General features: G+C 47.6%; 2 protein-coding genes across 12 annotated transcripts in view; both read right to left on the bottom strand.

The window, feature by feature from the left end:
- Window positions 1-12,455: 12,455 nt before the first annotated feature.
- On the bottom strand, window positions 12,456-16,315 carry ZBTB9 (zinc finger and BTB domain containing 9). 3 transcript variants are annotated; one of them, XM_016955260.3, is made up of 2 exons: window positions 15,773-16,315; window positions 12,456-14,970 (listed from the first exon to the last, which is right to left on the bottom strand). In XM_016955260.3, exon 2 carries the CDS (start codon window positions 14,897-14,899, stop codon window positions 13,478-13,480), a length of 1,422 nt encoding a protein of 473 aa, XP_016810749.1. In that variant the 5' UTR covers window positions 14,900-14,970; window positions 15,773-16,315; the 3' UTR covers window positions 12,456-13,477. The 3 variants fall into 3 exon arrangements, with proteins under 3 accessions (XP_016810749.1, XP_009449305.1, XP_003950850.1); XM_009451030.4 differs by having other exon boundaries at window positions 15,157-16,074; XM_003950801.5 differs by lacking the exon at window positions 15,773-16,315 and adding an exon at window positions 15,225-15,461.
- The window catches only part of SYNGAP1 (synaptic Ras GTPase activating protein 1), a 35,739-nt gene continuing 30,572 nt past the window's right edge, over window positions 16,315-21,481 (bottom strand). For 4 of the 9 annotated variants that reach the window (XR_010157974.1, XR_680748.3, XR_010157976.1 and 1 more), the window contains 2 exons: window positions 21,134-21,213; window positions 16,315-18,245 (listed from right to left, as the gene is read on the bottom strand). Coding sequence is in view for 3 of the 9 variants with exons in the window: in XM_009451033.4 (XP_009449308.1) it covers window positions 18,099-18,245 (147 nt within the window). In the remaining 6 variants the exon portion in view is untranslated. Of the gene's footprint in view, window positions 18,246-19,477; window positions 21,214-21,481 lie in introns of those variants that run through there. The other 5 variants (XM_009451033.4, XM_063812891.1, XM_063812892.1 and 2 more) reach the window with 2 other exon arrangements.

Raw genomic sequence — 21,481 nt, 5'->3', positions numbered from 1 at the left:
GCTGTTATTTATTCAAGGAGTTGATGTGAAGTTTGGAGTGAATGCAGAATAAGCCGCTATCAATAGTATGTTTGGAACAATTACATAGGATAATATTTTCAAAAAGGTTGAGAAAACACTACTTCCGTACAGCCTGAAGTAGAACCTACTAAGATGTACTACAACTGATGGTGGTAAAGGAAACGGTGTAGTGAGGCATATTCACAAGGCATATGAAAATGTAAGGTGTTTAAAGCCTGTGGTTATTCACTGTATTAACCATCAGTAGGTACACTGTGAAGAATATTTGAATTTATCATGTGTTATTGAACCAGTGTGTCAACAGTGAACTTCATTTGCATCTCATGGTCTTAACATTGTCAATGCTTTGAACTGAATGTTTGTGTACCCCCAAAATTCATATGCTAACCCCTCATCCCAATATGATGGTATTTGGTGGTGTGGCCTTTGGGAAGTAATTAGGTCATGAGGGTGGAGCTTTGCGAATGAGATTAGTATCATTATAAGAAGAGACACAAGAGAGCTTGCTTCTCTCTGCTCTCTGCCATGTGAAAATATGAGAAGATAGCCATCTACATCTTGGGCTTTCCAGTCTCCAGAACTGTGAAAAATGCGTGTTTGTTGTTTAACCTACCAGTCTGTGTTAATTTGTTGTAGCTGACTGAACTAAAACAGTTTTTGTTAGAAATAGAAGTTGAATATCCTGACTTGTCCTACCATACAGCAGTTCATTGACATAGTGGTGGCAAAGAGGTGTTGAGATTTTCCTGAGCTCAGGGCTGAGATAGAAAATTTTCCGAACATGCCTTCAAACACATGTAATGGTTAAACTTTCTGTGTCATCTTGGATAGGCTATGGTGTCCGGTTCTTTGTTCAAACACTAGTCTAGATATTGCTCTAAGGGTATCTTGTAGATATAATGAACACTTATAATCAACTGACTCTAAGTAAAGTAGATTATCCTTGATGATACGGGTAGGACTCATCCAATTAGTCAAAAGCCTTAAGAGCAAAGACTGAGGTTTCCTGGAAAAGAAAGTATTCTGCCTCAAGACTGTAACATTGAAATTCTGCCTGAGTTTCCATCCTGCTGACCTGCCCTACAAATTTCAGACTTGTCAGCCCCCACAGTTGTGTAAGCCAATTCCTTAAAATAAATCTTTTTAAAAAACTTTTATTTTAGGTTTAGGGGTACATGGGCAGGTTTGTTATATAGGTAAACTGTGTGTCACCAGGGGTTTGGTGTACAGATTATTTACTCACCCAGGTAATAAGCGTAGTACCTGATAAGTACTTTTTCTGACCCTCTCCTTCCTCCCACCCTCCACATTCAAGTAGGCCTCAGTGTCTGTTGTTCCCCTCTTGGTATATGTGTTCTCATTGTTTAGCTCCCACTTATAAGTGAGAACATGTGGTATTTGGTTTTCTGTTCCTGCATTAGCTTGCTTAGGATAATAGCCTCCAAATCCATCCATGTTGCTGCATGGATCTTTTTTTTTTTTTGGCAGACGGTGTCTCTCTCTGTTGCCCACGCTGGAGTACAGTGGTGCAATCTCAGCTCACTACAACCTCCACCTCCCGGGTTCATGAAATTCTCATGCCTCAGCCTCCCAAGTAGCTGGGACAACAGGCATGCACAACCACTCCTGGCTAAATTTTTGCACTTTAGTAGAGAAGGGGTTTCACTGTGTTACCCAGGCTGGTCTCAAACTCCTGAGCTCAGACAATCTGCCTGCCTTGGCCTCCCAAAGTCCTAGGATTACAGGAGTGAGCTGCTGCCCCTGGACTTGATGAATTTAATCTAAAATTACAAGGTAAAAAGGTGCTTATTGTGAAACTTATACTACAGTAAATTTATTAAAGTTGTTTGAATCACAGGTAAGGTTAAGCTACTTTACATATTTCCTGTCATCAAAAGCTAAAACAAGAACCAAAATCTCCATTCCCATACAAAATTTGCAGCAGTTATATTTTCTGAGCTCAAACTACAGTTCTAGCAGGTTTTTTGGTCCTCAGTGCAAGTGCAAGGAAATTTCTATATTTCAGGCAGTGCTTGGGAGCTCATGCCTATAATCCTAGGACTTTGGGAGGCCCAGGCGAGCAGATCACTTGAGCCCAGGAGTTTGAGACCAGCCTGGCCAGGGTTTTTGTAGAAACCCTTTCTCTACAAAAAATACAAAACTTAGCTGTGGGTGGTGGCACATACCTGCAGTCCCAGCTACTTGGGAGGCTGAGGCAAGAGGAGTCCTTGAACTCAGGTGGTCGAGGCTGCAGTCAGCCGAGATCAAACCACTGCACTCCAGCCTAGATGACAAAGTGAGACCCTGTTTCAAAAAAAGAAAAATTCTATATTTCATTTAACTGTGCAATTGAGGAACTTCTACCTAACCCTCAATTGGAGGTGATTAACCTACAATGCAATGACATGCTAAAAGGCAAAGATCAAGAAAAGTATGTGTATTAGTCTGTTTTCATGCTGCTGATAAGACTAAGTTTCATACCTGAGACTAAGAAAAAAAGTTTAATTGGACTTACATTTCCACATGGTTGAGGAGGCCTCAGAATCATGGTGGGAAGCGAAACGCACTTCTTACACGGCGGTGGCAAGAGAAAATGAGGAAGATGCAAAAGCGGAAACCCCTGATAAACCCATCAGATCTTGTGAGACTTATTCACTATCACAAGAATAGGACAGGAAAGACCAGCCCCCATGATTCAATTACCTCTTCCTAAGTCCCTCCCACAACATGTGGAAATTCTGGGAAATACAATTCAAATTGAGATTTGAATGGGGACACGGCCAAACCATACCATTCTACCCTTGGTCCCTCCAAACCTCATGTCCTCGTATTTCGAAACCAATTATGCCGTCCCAACAGTCCCCCAGTCTTAACTCATTTTAGCATTAACCCATAAGTCCACAGTCCAAAGTCTCATCTGAGACAAGGCAAGTCCCTTCCGCCTATGAGCCTGTAAAATCAAAAGCAAGCTAGTTACTTCCTAGATACAATTGGGGTACAGCTATTAGGTAAATACAGCCATTCCAAATGGAAGAAATTGGCCAAAACAAAGGGGTTACAGGGCCCATGCAAGTCAGAAATCCAGCAGGACAGTGAAATTTTAAAGCTCCAAAATGATCTCCTTTGACTCCAGGTCTCACATCCAGGTCACGCTGATGCATGAGGTGGGTTCCCATGGTCTTGGGCAGCTCTGGCCCTGTGGCTTTGCATGGTACAGCTTCCCTCCTGCTGCTTTCAGAGGCTGGAGTTGAGTGTCTGTGGCTTCTCCAGGCACACGGTGCAGGCTGTCAGTGAATCTACCATTCTGGAGTCTGGAGGACAGTGCCCTCTTCTCACAGCTCCACTAGGCAATGCCCCACTAGGGACTTTGTGTGGGGGCTCTGACCCCACATTTCCCTTCCGCATTACCCTAGCAGAGGTTCTCCATGAGGGCCCTGACCCTGCAGAAAACTTATGCCTGGACATCCAGGCATTTCCACACATCTTCTGAAATTTAGGTCGAGGTTCGCAAACCTCAGTTTTTGACTTCTGTGTACCTGCAGGCTCAACACCACATGGAAGCTACCAAGGCTTGGGGCTTCCACCCTCTGAAGCCACAGCCCATGCTGTACATTGGCCCCTTTCAGTCATGGCTGGAGTTGCTGGGACACAGGACACCAGGCCCCCAGGCTGCACACAGCATGGGGATCCTGAGCCCAGCCCATGAACCACTTTTTCCTTCTGGGCCTCCAGGACTGTGATGGGAGGGGCTGCTGTGAAGGTGTCTGACATGGCCTGGAGATAGTTTCCCCACAGTCTTGGGATTAACATTAGGCTTCTTGCTACTTATGCAAATTTCTGCAGCAGGCTTGAATTTCTCTTGAGAAAATGGGTTTTTCTTTTCTATCACATTGTCAGGCTGAAGGTTTTCCAAACTTTTATGCTCTGCTTCCCTTATAGAACTGAATGCCTTTATCAGTACCCAAGTCACCTCTTGCATGCTTTGCTGCTTAGAAATTTCTTCTGCCAGACACCCTAAATCATCTCTCTCAAGTTTAAAGTTCCACAAATCTCTGGGGCAGGGGCAAAATGCCACCAGTCTCTTTGCTAAAACATAACAAGAATAACCTTTGCTCCAGTTCCCAACAAGTTCCTCATCTCCATCTGAGACCACCTCAGCCTGGATCTTATTGCCCATATTGCTATCAGCATTTTGGGCAAAGCCATTCAACAAGTCTCTGGGAAGTTGCAAACTTTCCCACATTTTCCTGTCTTCTTCTGAGCCCTCCAAACTGTTCCAACCTCTGCCTGTTATCCAGTTCCAAAGTCACTTCCACATTTTCGGGTATCTTTTCAGCAGCATCTCACTCTACTGTTACCAATTTACTATATTAGTCTGTTTTCATGCTGCTGATAAAAACATATCCGAGACTGAGAAGAAAAAAAGGTTTAATTGGACTTACAGTTCCATATGGCTGGGAAGGCCTCAGAATCACGGCAGGAGGTGAAAGGCACTTCTTACATGGTGGTGGCAAGAGAAAATGAGGAATAAGCAAAAGCAGAAACCCCTGATAAACCCATCAGATCTTGTGAGACTTATTCACTATCATGAGAATAGCACGGGAAAGACTGGCCACCATGATTCACAATTACCACCCCCTAGATCCCTACCACAATACAGGGGAATTCTGGGAGATACAATTCAAGTTGAGATTTGAATGGGGACACAGCCAAACCATATAAGCATATAATAAAATTATATAAAGCCTTCCAAGTAATGAATATACCCAATCAAAACCAGATGGTCTTGGATTGATATCAGTATTTGGCAATACCTGCCTTTGTAAAGACATTTTCAAAGACAAAATATGTAAAATCTCATTGTAGATAAGCATTAACAGATGAATATTTAGGGCCGGACGCAGTGGCTCATGCCTGAAATCCCAGCACTTTGGGAGGCCCAGGTGTGTGGATCTCTTGAGGTCAGGAGTTCAAGACCAGCCTGGCCAAAATGGCGAAACCCCATCTCTAATATAAATACAAAAATTAGCCAGGCATGGTGGCATGCGCCTATAGTCCCAGCTACTCAGGAGGCTGAGACAGGAGAATCTCTTGAACCTGGGAGGCAGAGGTTGCAGTGAGCCGAGATCACGCCACTGCACTCCAGCCTGGGTGACAGACTGAAACTCTGTCTCCAAAAAAAAAAAAAAAAAACCAGACGAACATTTGCAATTGACTTTGATGATGGGGAACACTAAATTTGAACCCCAATTAATCAGCAAATCTGTATTACAAAAAAATTGCATTCAATTATTATTATTTTTTATTTTGCCAAAGCATACTCACCCTTCTCACCATGTGATGCCCTGCATCACCTTGGGACTCTGCAGAGTCCCCATCAGCAAGAATGCTCTCACCAGATGCACCCTCTTGACCTTGGACTTCCAGCCTTCAGAAATGTAAGAAATGAATTTTGTTTCTTTATAAAACAAATTTGTCAATGACAATTTATGCAAATTTGTTTTATTCTTAAAGTACTTATATAATATCCTTAATTTTGTTTCTTGGCATGCAAAGCCTAAAATGTTTACTATTTGATCCTTCATAGAATGAGTTTGCCAACCCCCAATCTAGAAGAACACCTGATAAATACATCTTGGATAGCTTATAGTGATTTCTACAAAACTTTTTTTTTTTTTTTTTGAGACACTCTGTCACCCAGGCTGGAGTGCAGTGGTACGTGGCTCACTGCAACCCCCACCTCCCGGGTTCAAGTGATTCTCCTGCCTCAGCCTCCCGAGTAGCTGGGATTACAGGCACCCACCACCACACCCAGCTAATTTTTGTATTTTTAGTAGAGACAAGGTTTCACCATGTTGGACAGGCTGGTCTTGAACTCCTGACCTCAAGTTGTCTACCACTTTGGCCTCCCAAAGTGCTGGGATTACAGGCATGAGCCACTGTGCCTAGCCTATACAAAACTCTTGATCCACTCCCAAGTTCTTTTATTCCTGTCTTCCACTCATTAAATGACCTCTAATTCAATTCCTCAAGCCAAAACTTTACAGATCTTTTTTGATTTTTTTTTACTTTCCCACAGTCTCTGTATTAATCCAACAGAATATCCTGTCAGTTCTGCCCCCAAATACAGTAGCTTTAATTCATCTAGTCCTCTGCCTATCTGCTGCCTTTACCCATCTCTTGTCTGCACTACTAAAATGGTCTGATTGGTCTCCCCACTTCCACTCTTGCCCCCTAATGAGCCAATATTCACTCTAGCTAGAAGGAATCTCTCTAAAATGTTAAAAGATTATTAATTCCCTACTTAGAACTTTTTATTGCCTTCCCATTGCACTTCCAAATCTAAATTCTTTATCATGATGTCAAAGGCTCTATATGACCCAGCTGCATCCTACCTCTTCAACCACATCTTTTCCCTCTTTCCCTGTAGCTCTAGGTCCACTGGTCTCCTTGTTAAGCAAACCATTCTTTTTCTCTTTCTTGGCTTGGGCATCTGTTAAACACTTCAGTAAACCATCTTCTCCCTTTTCTTTGCATGTCTGGGCCTTTATTTCCCCTTTGAATATTAGATTAATGTATACAGTATGCCCTCCTTTTCTGTTACTCTCTTCCTTACCTAGTTTATTTCATTTACAGCACTGGAGTGTAAGCTTATGAGAACAGGCACTGCCCAGGCATAGTGGCTCATGTTTATAATCCCAGCACTTTGGGATGCCAAAGCAGGCAGATTGCCTGAGGAGCCCAGGAGTTCGAGAACAGCCTGAGGAGCATGGCAGGACCCCGTTTCAATTAAAAAAATAATAAATACGGCCGAGTGTGGTAGCTCATGCCTGTAATCCCAGCACTTTGGAAGGCTGAGGCAGGTGGATCACTTGAGGTCAGGAGTTCGAGTCCAGCCTGGCCAAAATGGTGAAACCCTGTCTCTACTAAAAATAAAAATTAGCTGGGCATGGTGGCATATGCCTGTAATCCCAGCTACTCAGGAGGCTGAGGCAGAAGAATCATTTGAACCTGGGAGGCGGAGGTTGCAGTGAGCCGAGATGGCGCCATTGCACTCCAGCCTGTATAAAAAAGCGAGACTCTGTCTCAAATAATAATAATAATAATAATAATAAGTTAATAAGAAGAACAGGGACTGATCATTGTGCCTAGAGCAGTGCCCACACATGAGTAACAGTAGGTAGTTGGCAAGTATGTTTTTTTCTCAACTTTTATTTTTTATTTTAATGGCTGCTCCATAGACAGAGCAGGGCTATCCCATAGGCAGAACAGCCTCAACTTTTATTTTAGATAGAGGGGGTACATGTGCATGTTTGTTACATGGGTATATGGCACTCAGATAGTCAGTGGAGTACCCAACAGATAGGCTTTCGACTCACACTCCCTTCCAAATGCAAGTACTTATTGAATAAAGGAAATTGAAAAATATGGGGAATTAAGAGCTATCAGAGCACATAGCAGAGGTCCTACCCTGGACCCATGGTCAAGATTTCTAGATGAAGTGATGTTTAAACTAATATCTGAAGAGCAGAAATTATTCCACTGACGGGAAACTATACCAGGTAGAGATGAGCATGAGAAGCAGCAAAAGCAAAGGCCTGGGACCAGTAACTGGGACCAGATCACTTGGACCTCATGAAAGAGCAAGAGGAAGCCAATGAAAGGTTTAAGCTGGAGAGTGGTGAAACATTAATTCTTGCTTTAGAAAGATTACTCTGGTCATAGTGCATAGGGTGAAATATGGAGGGAAGCAAGACAGGAGACAAAGAACCAGTTAGGAGGTTGCAGTGGCAGAAGTGGGTAAGGAGTGCATCAATGTGAAATATTTAGGAGATAGCTTTGGTAGGACAGGTATGGGAGGTGAGAGAGCTGCTGGCAAGGAACCCTCCCAGTTTTCAACCTTGGGCATTTGGGTTGATGATGGAACCATTACCAAACCTGGAAACAACAGAGGAGAGCTGGCTAGAGGTGGGGTGGAGTATTTTAGACATGTTGAGCTTGAGATGTCTACAGCATATGGCTGGTTTAAACGTCTTGTCTCTTAAAGAGATCATCCAGAGTCCAAGCCCCTATGATGCCTTCTGCTTTTTTCTTCAGTGTCTGGTATACAGCAGGCACTTGTTGAAAAAAGAAAGGAAAGAAGGAAAAAATCCAAGTGGGTTTGGGGCCCAGTAAAACTAGAGGTATAAAATTAAAGGTTGGCTGGGTGTAGTGGCTCATGCCTGTAATCCCAACACTTTGGGAGGACGAGGCAGGTGGATCACCCGAGGTCAGGAGTTCGAGACCAGCCTGGCCAACATGGTGAAACTCTGTCTCTACTAAAAATACAAAAATTAGCTGGGCATGGTGGCAAGTGCCTATAATCCCAGCTATTCGGGAGGCTGAGGCAGGAGAATCACTTGAATCCAGGAGGTGGAAGTTACAGTGAGGTGAGATCGCGCCATTGCACTCCAGCCTGGGCGACAGAGCAAGACTCCGTCTCAAAAAATAATAATAATAATAAAATTTAAAGAAATACATTAAATTAAAGGTCATCACTATTTAAATGGTTCAACTCAGAAGAGTGGATAAAGTCACCCAGGAATTTTAACATGAGTTCTGCATGGGGAAAAAAAATCACCCCGGAGTGTGTAAATTTGGAAGAGGGCATAAAGGGCCCTGAAGAACTGTAGCATTTATGAGATAGGTAATGATAATGATAACATGTAATCCTTACTAAGTACTATGTGCCTCATTTCCAATTTTGTTGAAAATATTTTGCCCCTTCACTAGAAATTTTTCCATTTCATCTAGAAATCTCCCAATTATTAGGCCAGGCTAAGACCTCTGCTATGTGCTCTGATAGCTCTTATTTCCCCCTATCTTGCAATTTCCTTTTTTTTTTAATTTTATTTTATTATTATTATACTTTAAGTTTTAGGGTACATGTGCACAATGTGCAGGTTAGTTACATATGTATACATGTGCCATGCTGGTGCGCTGCACCCATTAACTCGTCATTTAGCATTAGATATATCTCCTAATGCTATCCCTCCCCCCTCCCCCCACCCCACAACAGTCCCCAGAGTGTGATTTTCCCCTTCCTGTGTCCATGTGTTCTCATTGTTCAATTCCCACCTATGAGTGAGAATATGCGGTGTATGGTTTTTTGTTCTTGCAATAGTTTACTGAGAATGATGATTTCCAATTTCATCCATGTCCCTACAAAGGACATGAACTCATTATTTTTTATGGCTGCATAGTGTTCCATGGTGTATATGTGCCACATTTTCTTAATCCAGTCTACAGTTGTTGGACATTTGGATTGGTTCCAAGTCTTTGCTATTGTGAATAGTGCCGCAATAAACATACGTGTGCATGTGTCTTTATAGCAGCATGACTTATAGTCCTTTGGGTATATACCCAGTAATGGGATGGCTGGGTCAAATGGTATTTCTAGTTCTAGATCCCTGAGGAATCGCCACACTGACTTCCACAATGGTTGAACTAGTTTACAGTCCCACCAACAGTGTAAAAGTGTTCCTATTTCTCCACATCTTCTCCAGCACCTGTTGTTTCCTGACTTTTTAATGATTGCCATTCTAACTGGTGTGAGATGGTATCTCATTGTGGTTTTGATTTGCATTTCTCTGATGGCCAGTGATGATGAGCATTTTTTCTCATGTGTTTTTTGGCTGCATAAATGTCTTCTTTTGAGAAGTGTCTGTTCATGTCCTTCGCCCACTTTTTGATGGGGCAATTTCCTTTATTATGAGTGTTATCTCTCTCTGGGAGAACTGATCGCAGTAAAGGGGTGGGGAACCAATGACTACTGGTCTCACTCATGATAACAGCTAACACTTATTGAGTGACTACTGCATGCAAGGCATGGTTCTAAGTATTTTACATGTATTAATTAATTCTCACTACCCTGTGAGCATGGTTAAATGTAATGAACTACAGAGACAGAGAGGGGAAAGATAAAGGAGAGAAGTGATAATTAAAAGAGCAAAGGCTCTGGGAATGGGGCTATCCTTTGACACTAGATTGGACATCTCCTCCACTGCACCTTCTGAAGGACAGAGGCAGAGAGGTAACAAGTTTATTTGTTTAAACCAAAATCTTTAATTTCAGCACTTGTTTTCTGTATAATACCTAAAAACAAAAGAAGAAAAACTCTAACAAGCTATTTTAATTGCTTTGATACAAGTAAGGACAAAGTGTCATGGGGATTAAGGAGAGGGAGGAAACAATTCTGCCTTAAGTCCAGTGGGCAGAGGTGGAAGTTGGGCAGCTTCAGCGTATCTTGAACACCCACTAAGTAGCAAGTATACCTGAGGCTTTGGGATCCCAAAATGTGTAACATATGGAGATCGTCCGCTGTGTGTCTCTGTTGCTGTGGGCTGGCCAGAACCCATTCTCTTCTGTCCTAGGACTTTAATTGCTTTTGAGGATTCCATGCCCACTTTGTTGCCATCTTGATGGACTATATGATCAAGGTGCTCTGACCAGAGGGTGGTCATGAGGCTTAGAGTTCTTTCCCTGGGAAATTTTATCTTGAGATGAGTGACACAAGAAACAAGAATGAGTCATCATCCCAAACTGTATGCCTTGGAGTTCCTGCGCCATGGACCCCCGACGCTGACCCAGGTCTTATCCTTCTGATGGCTGGTCCTTTGGCCCTTCTTTGAATTCCAAGAGCCACCCCACATCCTGCCATAAATTCCCTGTCTGGTGAGGTTAGCCAGAGCCAGCTTCCAGTGCTTGAAGCCAAAGGATCTTGGCCAATGGATATAGCCACCCATAGAATATGTGTCAAGAATAGCTGATGGATGGGATTATAGCAGATCCAAGACAGGTTGACCCCTCTTCATCCCCTTTCCCAATATGTTCACAGTCCTTATCATGGGGATGGGATCATGGCATGGCTCTTTTGAGACGCTGTCAAATCCCAGCTAGAATTTACCTTCTTAGCCACAGTCACATTTTTCAGACCCTTCTGAGTGCCATACCTCATAACTTTCAGAAACAAACTTTGGGGAAGGCTATCACCCCTGGCCCTATACTTCTCAGTTCGACTCCTCTGTTTACCATCTACATGTCAGTTCAGCCACCCACACCCATGACCACACTGTGGCACATGGAAGCTGTGTTTGTGAAACCTCTGCTGACCTAGAGAAGGTCTTTACTTAGCTTTCTTTGTGCCATTCAAGCGGTTTGTACTGCCCACTATCATCAACTTATCCTATCACGTTGTAATGGCTCGTCTATCTTTGGTAATACCTGTGAACCCTTTAAGGGCAGTGTATTAATCAGGGTCTAGCATAGTGCTTTGCACTGAATGTTTGTAGAACAACCAACCAAACATACAGAATACAGGAAGTTGGGGAATATTATAAAGATCATGTGAACCAGCCAGGTGTGGTGGCTCATGCCTGGAATCCCAGCACTTTGGGTGGCTGAGGCAGAAGTATCACTTGAGCTTGGGAGTTCAAGACCAGCCTGGGCAACATAGTGAGACCTTGTCTCTAAAATAATAATAGACTGGGTGCAGTGGCTCAGGCCTGTAATCCCAGCACTTTGGGAGGCCCAGGTGGGTGGATCACCTGAGGTCAGGAGTTCAAGACCAGACTGGCCAACATGGTAAAACCCCATCTCTCCTAAAAATACAAAATTAGCCAGGCGTGGTGGCACACACCTGTAGTCCCGCTACTTGGGAGGCTTAGGCAGGAGAATCGCTTGAACCCAGGAGGCGAAGGTTGCAGTGAGCCAAGATCACGTCACTGTACACCAGCCTAGGCGACAGAGCAAGACTCCGTCTCAAAAAATAAATAAATAATAATAAAAAGATAATGTGAACCAACCTCTTTTAAAAAGGAAAACAGAACCAGTTAGGTGTTCCACACCACCCTACCAAAAAAAGTACTAGTTCAGATTTTAAAACGTAAGGCAGGCCAGGTGCAGTGGCTCATGCCTGTAATCCCAGCACTTTGGAAGGCTGAGGCAGGCGGATCATGAGGTCAGGAGATCCAGACCATCCTGGCTAACACGGTGAAACCCCGTCTCTACTAAAAATACAAAAAACTTAGCCAGGCATGGTGGCGGGTGCCTGATAACCCCAGCTACTCAGGAGGCTGAGGCAGGAGAATCACTTGGACCCGGGAGGCAGAGGTTGCAGTGAGCATGCGATTGTGCCACTGCACTCCAGCCTGGGCAACAGAGTGACACTCTATCTCAAAACAAAAAAACAAAAAAAACAGTAAGTCAACCTACTGAAGGTTATTAAGTAGCAGGTCAGGGCCTAAGTCCAGAAGAGTGTTCTTGGCACCAGTGTGATACCATCCCATTCCTTCCCCATCAACATAACCTAGCCACCTAAGGAACACACCCAAGGCTCTGCAGCTCCATTCTCACATTCTCTCCCACACAAATTACTCAATCCAGTCCACTGTCAGTTTAGGTTTCAGGGCACAGTTTATTAAAAAATTTTAAGTAACTGCAAGTCCCACCCCCGATTCCAGTATCTATCCCCTCCATATCTCAACAGAGGGGCTGTCTATCATATGTGGGTGGGATGGGAAAGGAAGAGGTATGGTCCTACTATGCAAGTTACTCTTCAGCCTTCAGCTTGTGCTGTCCCAAACCTGAGTCCCTCTGACCAAGGTAACTTGTTCAGAGAGCAGTGGTGCCACCCTGACAGCACTTTAGGACAGTGCCATCTCCTGAGATCACTAGTCACATTCCAGTCATTGTGACCAATATATTAGTTATCAGTGGTGGTCAAAGGTAGACCAGAGGCACAGGCTGTTGAGGGAAGACCCTCTATTAAGGAAGGTTCTAAGAATGAAACATGGAATGCTCAACTTGTTAAAGTGCTCAACTACAACATTAAAAAAGTGTCGGGAAGGTGTCTATTGGTGAGAAAGCAAGGTACAATCTGAGGGGCTCCTGGAAAGATACAATTTTTAAAGTACACAAAAGGACTTCTGCTTAAATCATTCCAGCAATGAGAGAAAAAAGCTTAGAGCTTAGCCTCTGAATTACTTAAGCTGTAAATCAAATGTATCTCTAGGTGGAGACCAACTCCTTCAATTCCTCATGGAGACGGAATAAAACATTTACCACTGTCTTTTGCTCTAACTCTTCTCTCACTAAATAATTGAAAATCTGGTTTCCTTAATGGACATCACCACCACAAAAATGTCCACCATGGGCAAGTGATCAACTTAAGTATGAATGGCCTATAAACCACTTTCCTGCAAGGTTGGCTAGCCAAAACCTGGAGTGGGACGAGAAATTTGAGTTTCCACATCTGCCAGGCTGAGAGGCCCATATCTAAGAACAAGAGGTCCATAATGTATCTATTCTCTTGGCATGATTACAAGATCCATGACTGGTGTGCCATGGCAGTGAGGGAAAAGTATCCATCAGCAGCAGTGGTTATCTTGTTCTAGAAGCTAGTGTATAGCCTCAGCAGTCACTTGTAAGTCCAGTGGGCAGTGGCCCAGCCCTGGCCCTTGCATAGGTCCCGGTGGCGGAGAAAACAGGCATGGACTCGGAACCGACGGCCACAGTGGGGACAGGCATGCAGGGCTCCAGCATGGGTCTTCATGTGCTCTGTCAGATGGTGCTTCAGCTTGAAGCGCTTGTTGCAGATGCCACAGCCAAAAGGCCGAAGGCTGAAGGTCAGCATGATGTGCCGGTCACGCTTTGGCTTCACTGCAAACCGCTTCCCACACAGGCAACCAAAGCGTTTTCCATCTGCAGGGGGTGTCCCCCCTAGCTTCACAGGCCCATGCACGGCCTGGCCTGCTCCCCCAGGTCCTCCACCCCCTGATAGGATTTCATTCCCATGAAGATCCACTGGTTTCCAGGATGGACCCCCTCCCCCAGATGTTGGCCCTGCCCCTGAAGGCAACAAGAACCCTAGCTCCCCATTCCCTTCAGTGTCCCCTCCAGAAAACACTTTGGTTTCCTCCTTTGCTCCTCCAGGCTGAGTTCCACTTCCTGATATCTCCTCCTTAGGCTCGAAGGGTTCCTGCTTAATGTAGAAGATTTTGGGGGGCAGTGCAGGAGGGGCAGGAAGCTCAAGTGGTGCACTCTCACCCTCTGGAAGCTTTCGGGGAGTAGCAGTCATGGGCAGTGGGTGGGGTCCATGAGGACGGGGAAAAACCCCTGATACTCTCTGGGGCTGAGGAGTCTGAGAGAGTGTGGCTGACCCCTGGTCCTCATCATCATCTTCTTCCTCCTCCTCCTCCTCTTCTTCCACCTGAATTTGCAGCACTTCTCCCAGTTCACTTCCCTCCCCTCCCACAGGGCTCTCAGTGGAAGCAGGGCTTTCAGTAGAAGCAGAGGACTGTACTGGGGTCTGGAAAGGCGAAGAGCGAATGCACCAGCCTCCTGTAGAGGATGTAGTGGAAAGAAGGGCATGGTAGGAGTTTCCTCCACGGGCTGAAATTCCACCACCTGAAGTTTCTAATTCTCTAAGAATTTCTGAGCACTGATCTACTACTTGCCACATTTGAAGGCCACTGGCCACAAGGAGATGAGCAGGAAGAGCATCCAGTGGCAGGCGGAGACGCCCTGAATAAATGAGCTGGAGCAGCCCCTCGAAGGCATCGGCTTCAATGACACTCGGTAGAGTGAGACGAGGCGCATCCCCCAGAAGCAGCTTGTCATGGAAATAAGGAGAGGCAGCAGCCAACACTGCTTTATGAGCCCTAAGTTCCCGGCCCTGCACCAGGAGGGACACATCACAGAACTTTCCCTCTAGCCTGTGGCGGTTCAGAGATTCCAGCAGCGACGAGCTATGCTGCGGGAACTCGATCTGGATTGTCCGTGGGGCTGGGTTGCAGGTCGGGGAGGCAGGTACAGGCGGCAAAGGTGTTGGGGTTTCCATGGCCTCCTCGAAGGTGACAAGAATTGGGAAGAGGAGAAGGGCTTGGGGGTAAACTCCACGCGGGATGAAGGCTGCAGAGGAAAAAGATGGAGGTCACAGAAGCACTGGATAAAGGGAGCCACATCTCCTCAAACAACCCCCTCCCCACGAGCAATAACTGGAAACTTTTAAGTCAGTGGCGGTTTCTGCAAATCAGTCCCGCACACCAAGAAAGCAAAAACAAACAACAACAACAACAACCACCACTGAACACCAACCGGGGTTTTAACTTCCAGCCCCTGTGGAAGATAAGAAGGAGGTCCTTCAGCCACCAGCCTGCCTTCACCTGCCCAGAACAGCTCCTGCCCCGCCGCTCCGTTCTGCCTCACAGTGCCCACAGAGGTCTGCTCCCGGGAAGCCGCGGTCACCCGGACACCGCGAGTCCCGGCCCGACTGTCCTTCCCGCCGACACGCCCCCGCCGTTACACACGCGGCGCTGCCCTCGCAGCTACAGTGCCGCTCGCTACAGCTCCGTCCCAGACCGGAAGCCGCCGCCTCCCCGCCGGACACCGTCGCCAAGTGCGGCGGGCGGAGCTAGAGCCGTAGCCAATCGAGGAACGGCAGCCTACAAGCCTCGTGTTGATTGGCTACTGCAGACGAGGAGGGCGGTGCTAGTAGGAGGGCACTGGCCCAGGGTGCCCTCGCAACGGGCGTCCCGGGGAGCTGCCGAAGTCCTCCCCGCTGCAGAGGACCGAGAGCCAGGGCCCGGGAGAGAACAGCCCGGTCGGAGGGGGCGGGCCGTCAGCCGCCCTGGAAAGCTGCGTTTCCCGGTGATTAAGTGTAGCACCCGCCCCCGGTAGGTCCTGAGAGGGGCGAGATTAGTTGGGCACTTACCATGGGGGCCTGGCACTTGCCCACATCACTTTGTGTCTTCCCACCGGCCCTGCGAGGGTGGGGGTTGCCGTCCTCAGTTTCCAGGCGGGGGAAACGGGCTGGAAGCGTCACTCAGCTAATAGTAGTGGACCTGGGACTGGAACTCAGATTTGCTAAGGAACCAGGCAGGTTCTTTCCTGTTTTCTGCACGGGAGCATTTTAACCAGCAATTAAAGAAACCTTATTTCTAGGCAATTTTTAAAAGAGATAAATGTGGATATATACATGAACTCTTTTATCAGATAACGCCGCTGTTCCTGGCATCGGACTAAGTGACACAGTGGTGAGGGGAGAGTTAGATTGGAGAAGTTTGGCCGGTGCAAAACTCCTGCTCTAAAATATAAAAAATCTCATTGGGAGGGGAGAGTGACATTCTATGAGGAGAGTGTGGCATCAGGTGGGGATATACGGTTTTCCTCTCAGGCTGTCAGCTTCCTTTCAGAAAGCAGATCTTACCACCGTACAGGTCTGGAGAGCCCTGCCTAAGAAAGTCGGCACAGCGATAAAAGAACAATCTCCGTTTATTAAACATGTTTTTTTCTGTTTCACCACACACTCCAGAAAAAAAGGAAATGGGGCTGGGAGTGGAGAAAAGGGGACAGTGAGGGGGGATAGATAAGGCTGGGAGTGGGGTGGGGAGGGATAACGAGAAAACAAAATAAAACAGGTAGGAAGAGCAACTCCCTACCCTTGAGGTGGTGGGTGGGGAGGGAAGCAGAGGGGCGGGGGGGGAGGGGGCCAGGAAGCTCTGTACAGAAGGGTTGCCCCCAGCCCACACACACACACCCCGGATATGTACAGTACAAACCCCAGATAATTACAACAGCCAAAGAAGAGAGAAGGAAGATTGGGGAGGGTCCAGGGGTAGGGCCTGAGGTGGGGAAAGGGCACAGGGATAAAATTTCACATATTTACAACTTTTATATAAGTATAAATTTGGCCCCGGCTGGGTGTATGTGTAGGGGGATGGGACTGAAGGGGAACTGTCCATACAAAAGAAAGAGGAGTAGAGTCTAGGAGAGTCTCAATACCAAACGCAAAAGGATGAAGGGGGCAAGGCTGGGTAGGGGACAGCAGTCAGGGAAGAGGGGGTGCCAAGGAGGGGCTTCTCCCCTCCCATGGCCTACCCACCCCAAACCCCATCCATCCTACCTCCCCTATCCCGCCAGAAAACTATGTACAGAGAAACACCGAAAAATCGTGGAGCTGGCGGGAGGGAGGGAGGTGGAAGGAGATTGGGAGGGGGAGGATGAGAGGGAAGCCCAGCCCTGTCCTACCTCCCCCAGGGGACAGAGTCATGGAAGGGGGCCCCCCAACACCCCTCCTCCAACACAGGTCCCCCCACCCTGGGGGAGAGAGACATGGCTTTTCCTAGAGTAAGTTCCCCCCTCCCCCTGGGAGTAGAGACCAAGAAGAGAGAAGGAAGGGGCAGGGGGGACTGTGTGTCAGAGTAGGACAGATCAACTAGCCTGTCCTCCCAACATACACACCCTCCTAAACCCTGACCCCTCACCCTAACCTCAATTCCACCCCACCCAACACACTGGGGGAGGGGGGGGCATAAGCCCCCTCACCCCGCTCTGGGACCAGCCGAGAGCAGATCAGGTGTGGGGAGAAGGGGAGACAACTCCCATTCCCCCCTTGCCGCCCCCTCCCTGCCCCGGTGGCCCCCTCCACCCCATCTGGGTTCTGGGTGGGGAGGGAGTAAATTTAAGAGTGGTAGAAGGAGGAGGAGTTTGTGCGTGCTGAGCCCCCCCAGACGCTCCTGAGAAATCAAGGGGTAATAGGGCCCCCTCACCCGGGGTCCCCTCCCCATAACAAGGGGGGCAGGGGAGGCCAAAATGGGGCGGTGGAGGGGAGTTAGATTGTCAGCTCTGGTTACTGCTAAAAAAATCACCCTGAAGTTGAAAGTTTGGAGGTGCCACACCCCCAGGGTGGGGGTGAGGGTCTGTCCCCCAGTGCTCAGGGGAACGATGAGGCAGAGGATGGGGATAGCACCCCGGAGTGAAGGGGTCTGTGTGGGGTAGGCGGTGTCCTGGGGCAAGGGTCCCTGGGGGTCAAAGAGAGGGCAGCACCCCAATGGGAAGGAAAAGGGGGCGGCTGAGGGTCCCCACTCTCCCTCCTGGAAATGGTGCAGTGGGGGGGGGTGGGCAATCAGTGTGCCTCCCAGGGAGGCATTCGGGGAGGCAATCCCGCTGTTCCTCGGTGATGTCCAATCCTGGTGGTTGGTGCTGTTACAGGGTGGGGTGCACAGGAAAGGAAGAGAAGGTCTGTGATGCTGGGTGGGCTAGTGGTCTGCGGTGTTTCGGAACTCGCCGTTCTCCGTAATCTGCAGCCGGGGTGGGGGTGGTGGGGCTGGGGGGGCCAGGCCGTTCCATGGTGGGGCCAGCGTCACACGCGGGTTTGTTGGACCCAAGGGGGGAAGCTGCCTCTCCTGCAAGACACCAAAAAGGAGAGCGCGGACTTATTGAGACGCTTCAAGGGGGCCTGGATGCCAGTCCCCTAGCAGTGGCCTCCCCTATAGCCAGCCCACACCACAAGCCATGGACCACCCCCTCCTCCCAGGACAGTCCCCACCATCCTCCTATTTTGTTTCTCACCTGCAGTAGAAGTTAACGTCCTCTGGGATCAGAGAGAAGAGAATCCACCCCTAGACTCCTAACAGGGGCCTTCAAGCCTTTAACCCAGAGTGTCACACCAGGAAACCAGATCAAAACAGCAAGTTCCCACCGCACCCCCAACCTAACCCTTCTCTGGCTTCACCTGTGTATATTCCTTGCCCATCCCACCCTCCTCCTCTTGAAACCCCCTCCCACCCATCCCCAATCCGAGGTGGGAACTTCATGTTGAGGAATAAGGGGAGGCAGTACAGCAAAACCTCATTAATCCAAACCCCTGTGGATTTGGAATTTCTTCATAATCTGAAGAAAAACTGAGCTTGCGTTTTCCTTTATCTGTGAAGAAAAGGTGTACTAAGCAAATTAGTGGTGGAAATATGTCTGTAGGAGGGGATATTTAACCCATACCAGAAAACAGACTTTTGAATCCTATCTATTTGTTAATGCATGCTCCCTGAGGAGTGGAAAAAGCCTTGTTCATCGAGTTCTGTATATATTTTGAAGACATGCATTTCATTAAATAGACACTGTCATTCAGTTTGTCACTTATTCACAGTGGCCATCTTCTCAAATATAACATTCCAAATTAGAGAGAGGTTTAACTGTACTGGGGGGAAAGGAAGGGGATTCAGGGAAGTGATATGGGAAGGGAAAAATCTTGTGGGAGGGCTGCCCCTCTCTTTCACAATTATGGCGGAAATGACTAGGAGCTTCTGCAGACACAGCATGCCCCAATCTCTGCATCCCTGGGAAGCAGAAACTGGCTTCTTTTCCACCCCCATCTTCTTTTCAGTCCTTCTCCCTGGGCTCCAAATTAGAGGGTGAGGGGTACCAGACCAGCTCCTACCCCTGGTTCTACTCTCATCACCTCCTATAGCTCCTTGACCAACTCCTGGTTCCTGCCCTTAGCTCCGCCTTCTGTTCCTCTGCTGGGAGAAAAGAAAGCGATCTGAATTTCCCTACACTTCTGGTTGGGAAATTCACTTCCTTCTCTCTTTGGCTGTTGTAATTATCTGGGGTTTGTACTGTACATGTCCGTGTGTGTGTGTGTGTGGGCTGGGGGCAACACTTGGCTTTTTAAAATTCAGGCTCAAAACTAATTTCTAATTAATGGCTGAGTTGCAGAGAGACCAATACCTACCACAAGTGGTTTAGAACAAATTTCCAAATTATTTCCTGGGCCACATGGCATTTAGGCTTGGTAATATAGCTATGTCTGACCTTAGGATACAAAACCTTCCAAGTAAAAGCTTCTATATAAGCTCTCCCTTCCATCCTAGGATCAAGGAGCTAACCTCTCAGATCACCCAAACCCCAGCCTTGGGTATGAGATACCCAGCAAAACTGCCTTCTTAGCTTGCTGGGTATCTCACACATTTTCTGCAAGTCAGTGAGAGGAAATCACTTATGGTAGGGTATCCTGAGTATGGCGGGAGAGCAGGGAAGGAACCCCCAGATTCCATTCCCTCTGTTTGTCTGCTGGTGACAGCACATAAGCATGCCCTGGACACCCCCATGGACCCAAATTTAGAAAGTGGATAAATTAGGGTGCCATTATTCATTTTACAAAAGAATTCACTGCAGGAGTCCTTTAAATGGCAAAGTCCCCTGGTGCCTTTTAGCATCTTTATAGATCACCAGCTACTTTGACAGAGAGGCTGGGCAGGCAGAGAATTAAAATTACAGTGTAAGGAGCCACTGCCCACTGCAGCTCAATCCCAAAGAAAACCACATCTCAGAAATGATGGCTATAGCTGACAGGTTCTCATTTACTGGCTTTTTAGATAGGATTATGTGTCCGGCAAGGCCACTCGATGGCAGGAGAGGGGGAGTGAGTGGCATCAGCAACCTGGGGATGTGAGCTGTGAGAGTACATTCTTTACCATGCTGTTCCTGGCACCTCTCCCTGGGAATCAACATGCCTACTGAGCCCACGATCTGATCTAGGAGGATGTCTCTCCCCATTTCTAAACTCCCAGGCCACATGATCAAGTCCATGTCCTAAAATCTGCCTGAGGTTCCTTTCTTGCTCCTTCTTGTTCCATCCACCCTGCCTAATGTCAGGACATCTCAATAGCATTTTTTCCAGGGTATCTCAAGTCTCCCTGAGTTAACTACCCACTCCTAATTCCCACCCAATGGGGGCTAATATGAGCTTCAGATGCCTTCTGCCTCACAGATATAAGGAGGAGTAAGAGAGAGAATCAGGTGAGGAGTGGAAAGGAGGGTAGAGAACCAAGGTTAGGGAAGGAAGAGGGAAACCCAACCTACCTGCTGCAGTCAGCACAGCCCCTATAGCCAAGATCCTCCAACCCATCATTGCCTCCACCCCATTAACAAACCCACCCCCAGCCCCTAAGGACGCTCTGGTGAAATGGGGGGTGACAGACATACACTGGAGAGGTAGAGGAAGAGGAGGGCTTAGAGTCAGGAGGAGGCTGGGAGGGGGTGGGTTTTGCAGGGAAGTGGGTGTGACCTGTGAATGTGCTGGGCCCATCTAGGGCCCAACTCTTGGTGTTGCTAAGGTATTGTTGGACAGTTCTGGGAAGCAGCAGCAAATGCTCTCTTTGGGTGGTGTCTTGGGAGATGGATCTGTGCAGGTGTCGGAGGGCTGGGAGTCTGTGGAGGTTCCCTGGGTGTGGAGGGCAGCAGTGAGAGGGGAGAGGCTCCGGAGGTGTTGGAGGGAGTGGGCTTCACGACCAACCTGCAGTGGTCCGGAGTCACCTCCCCCTGTGTCCTCCGCCCGTGGCCAAAGCGGAACCAGGAGAATTACCTGATGAGGAGCTGCAGTGGGAGAGAGTGGGGTCATGGGGTCAGGAGCCTTGGTGGGGGGATGGCAGGCGGGGGGAGCCTAGCAGTCAGAGCAGAGAGGAGTATGGGTAGGAAAATGAGCAGAATTTTGGGAAAGCAAGGGGTAAGGGTGCAGAAGGGAGGTCCTAGAAGCTGGCTTGTGAGAAGAGAGGCTGGGCAGCAGGCAGCTGGGAAGGTCTGAGGGCCAGAGTGGGAGGGAGGCCAAAGGGAGGCTGGACTTAAATACTGAGGGCAAAGGGAG

Source organism: Pan troglodytes, chromosome 5, assembly GCF_028858775.2.
Source record: "Pan troglodytes isolate AG18354 chromosome 5, NHGRI_mPanTro3-v2.0_pri, whole genome shotgun sequence".
Classification (NCBI taxonomy): domain Eukaryota; kingdom Metazoa; phylum Chordata; class Mammalia; order Primates; family Hominidae; genus Pan; species Pan troglodytes.
This window is presented reverse-complemented; position numbering and strand designations above follow the sequence as displayed.

Excerpts from the sequence above, each read along its gene's own strand:
- ZBTB9 (XM_016955260.3), bottom strand. The coding sequence starts at position 14,899 with ATGGAAACCCCAACACCTTTGCCGCCTGTACCTGCCTCCCCGACCTGC.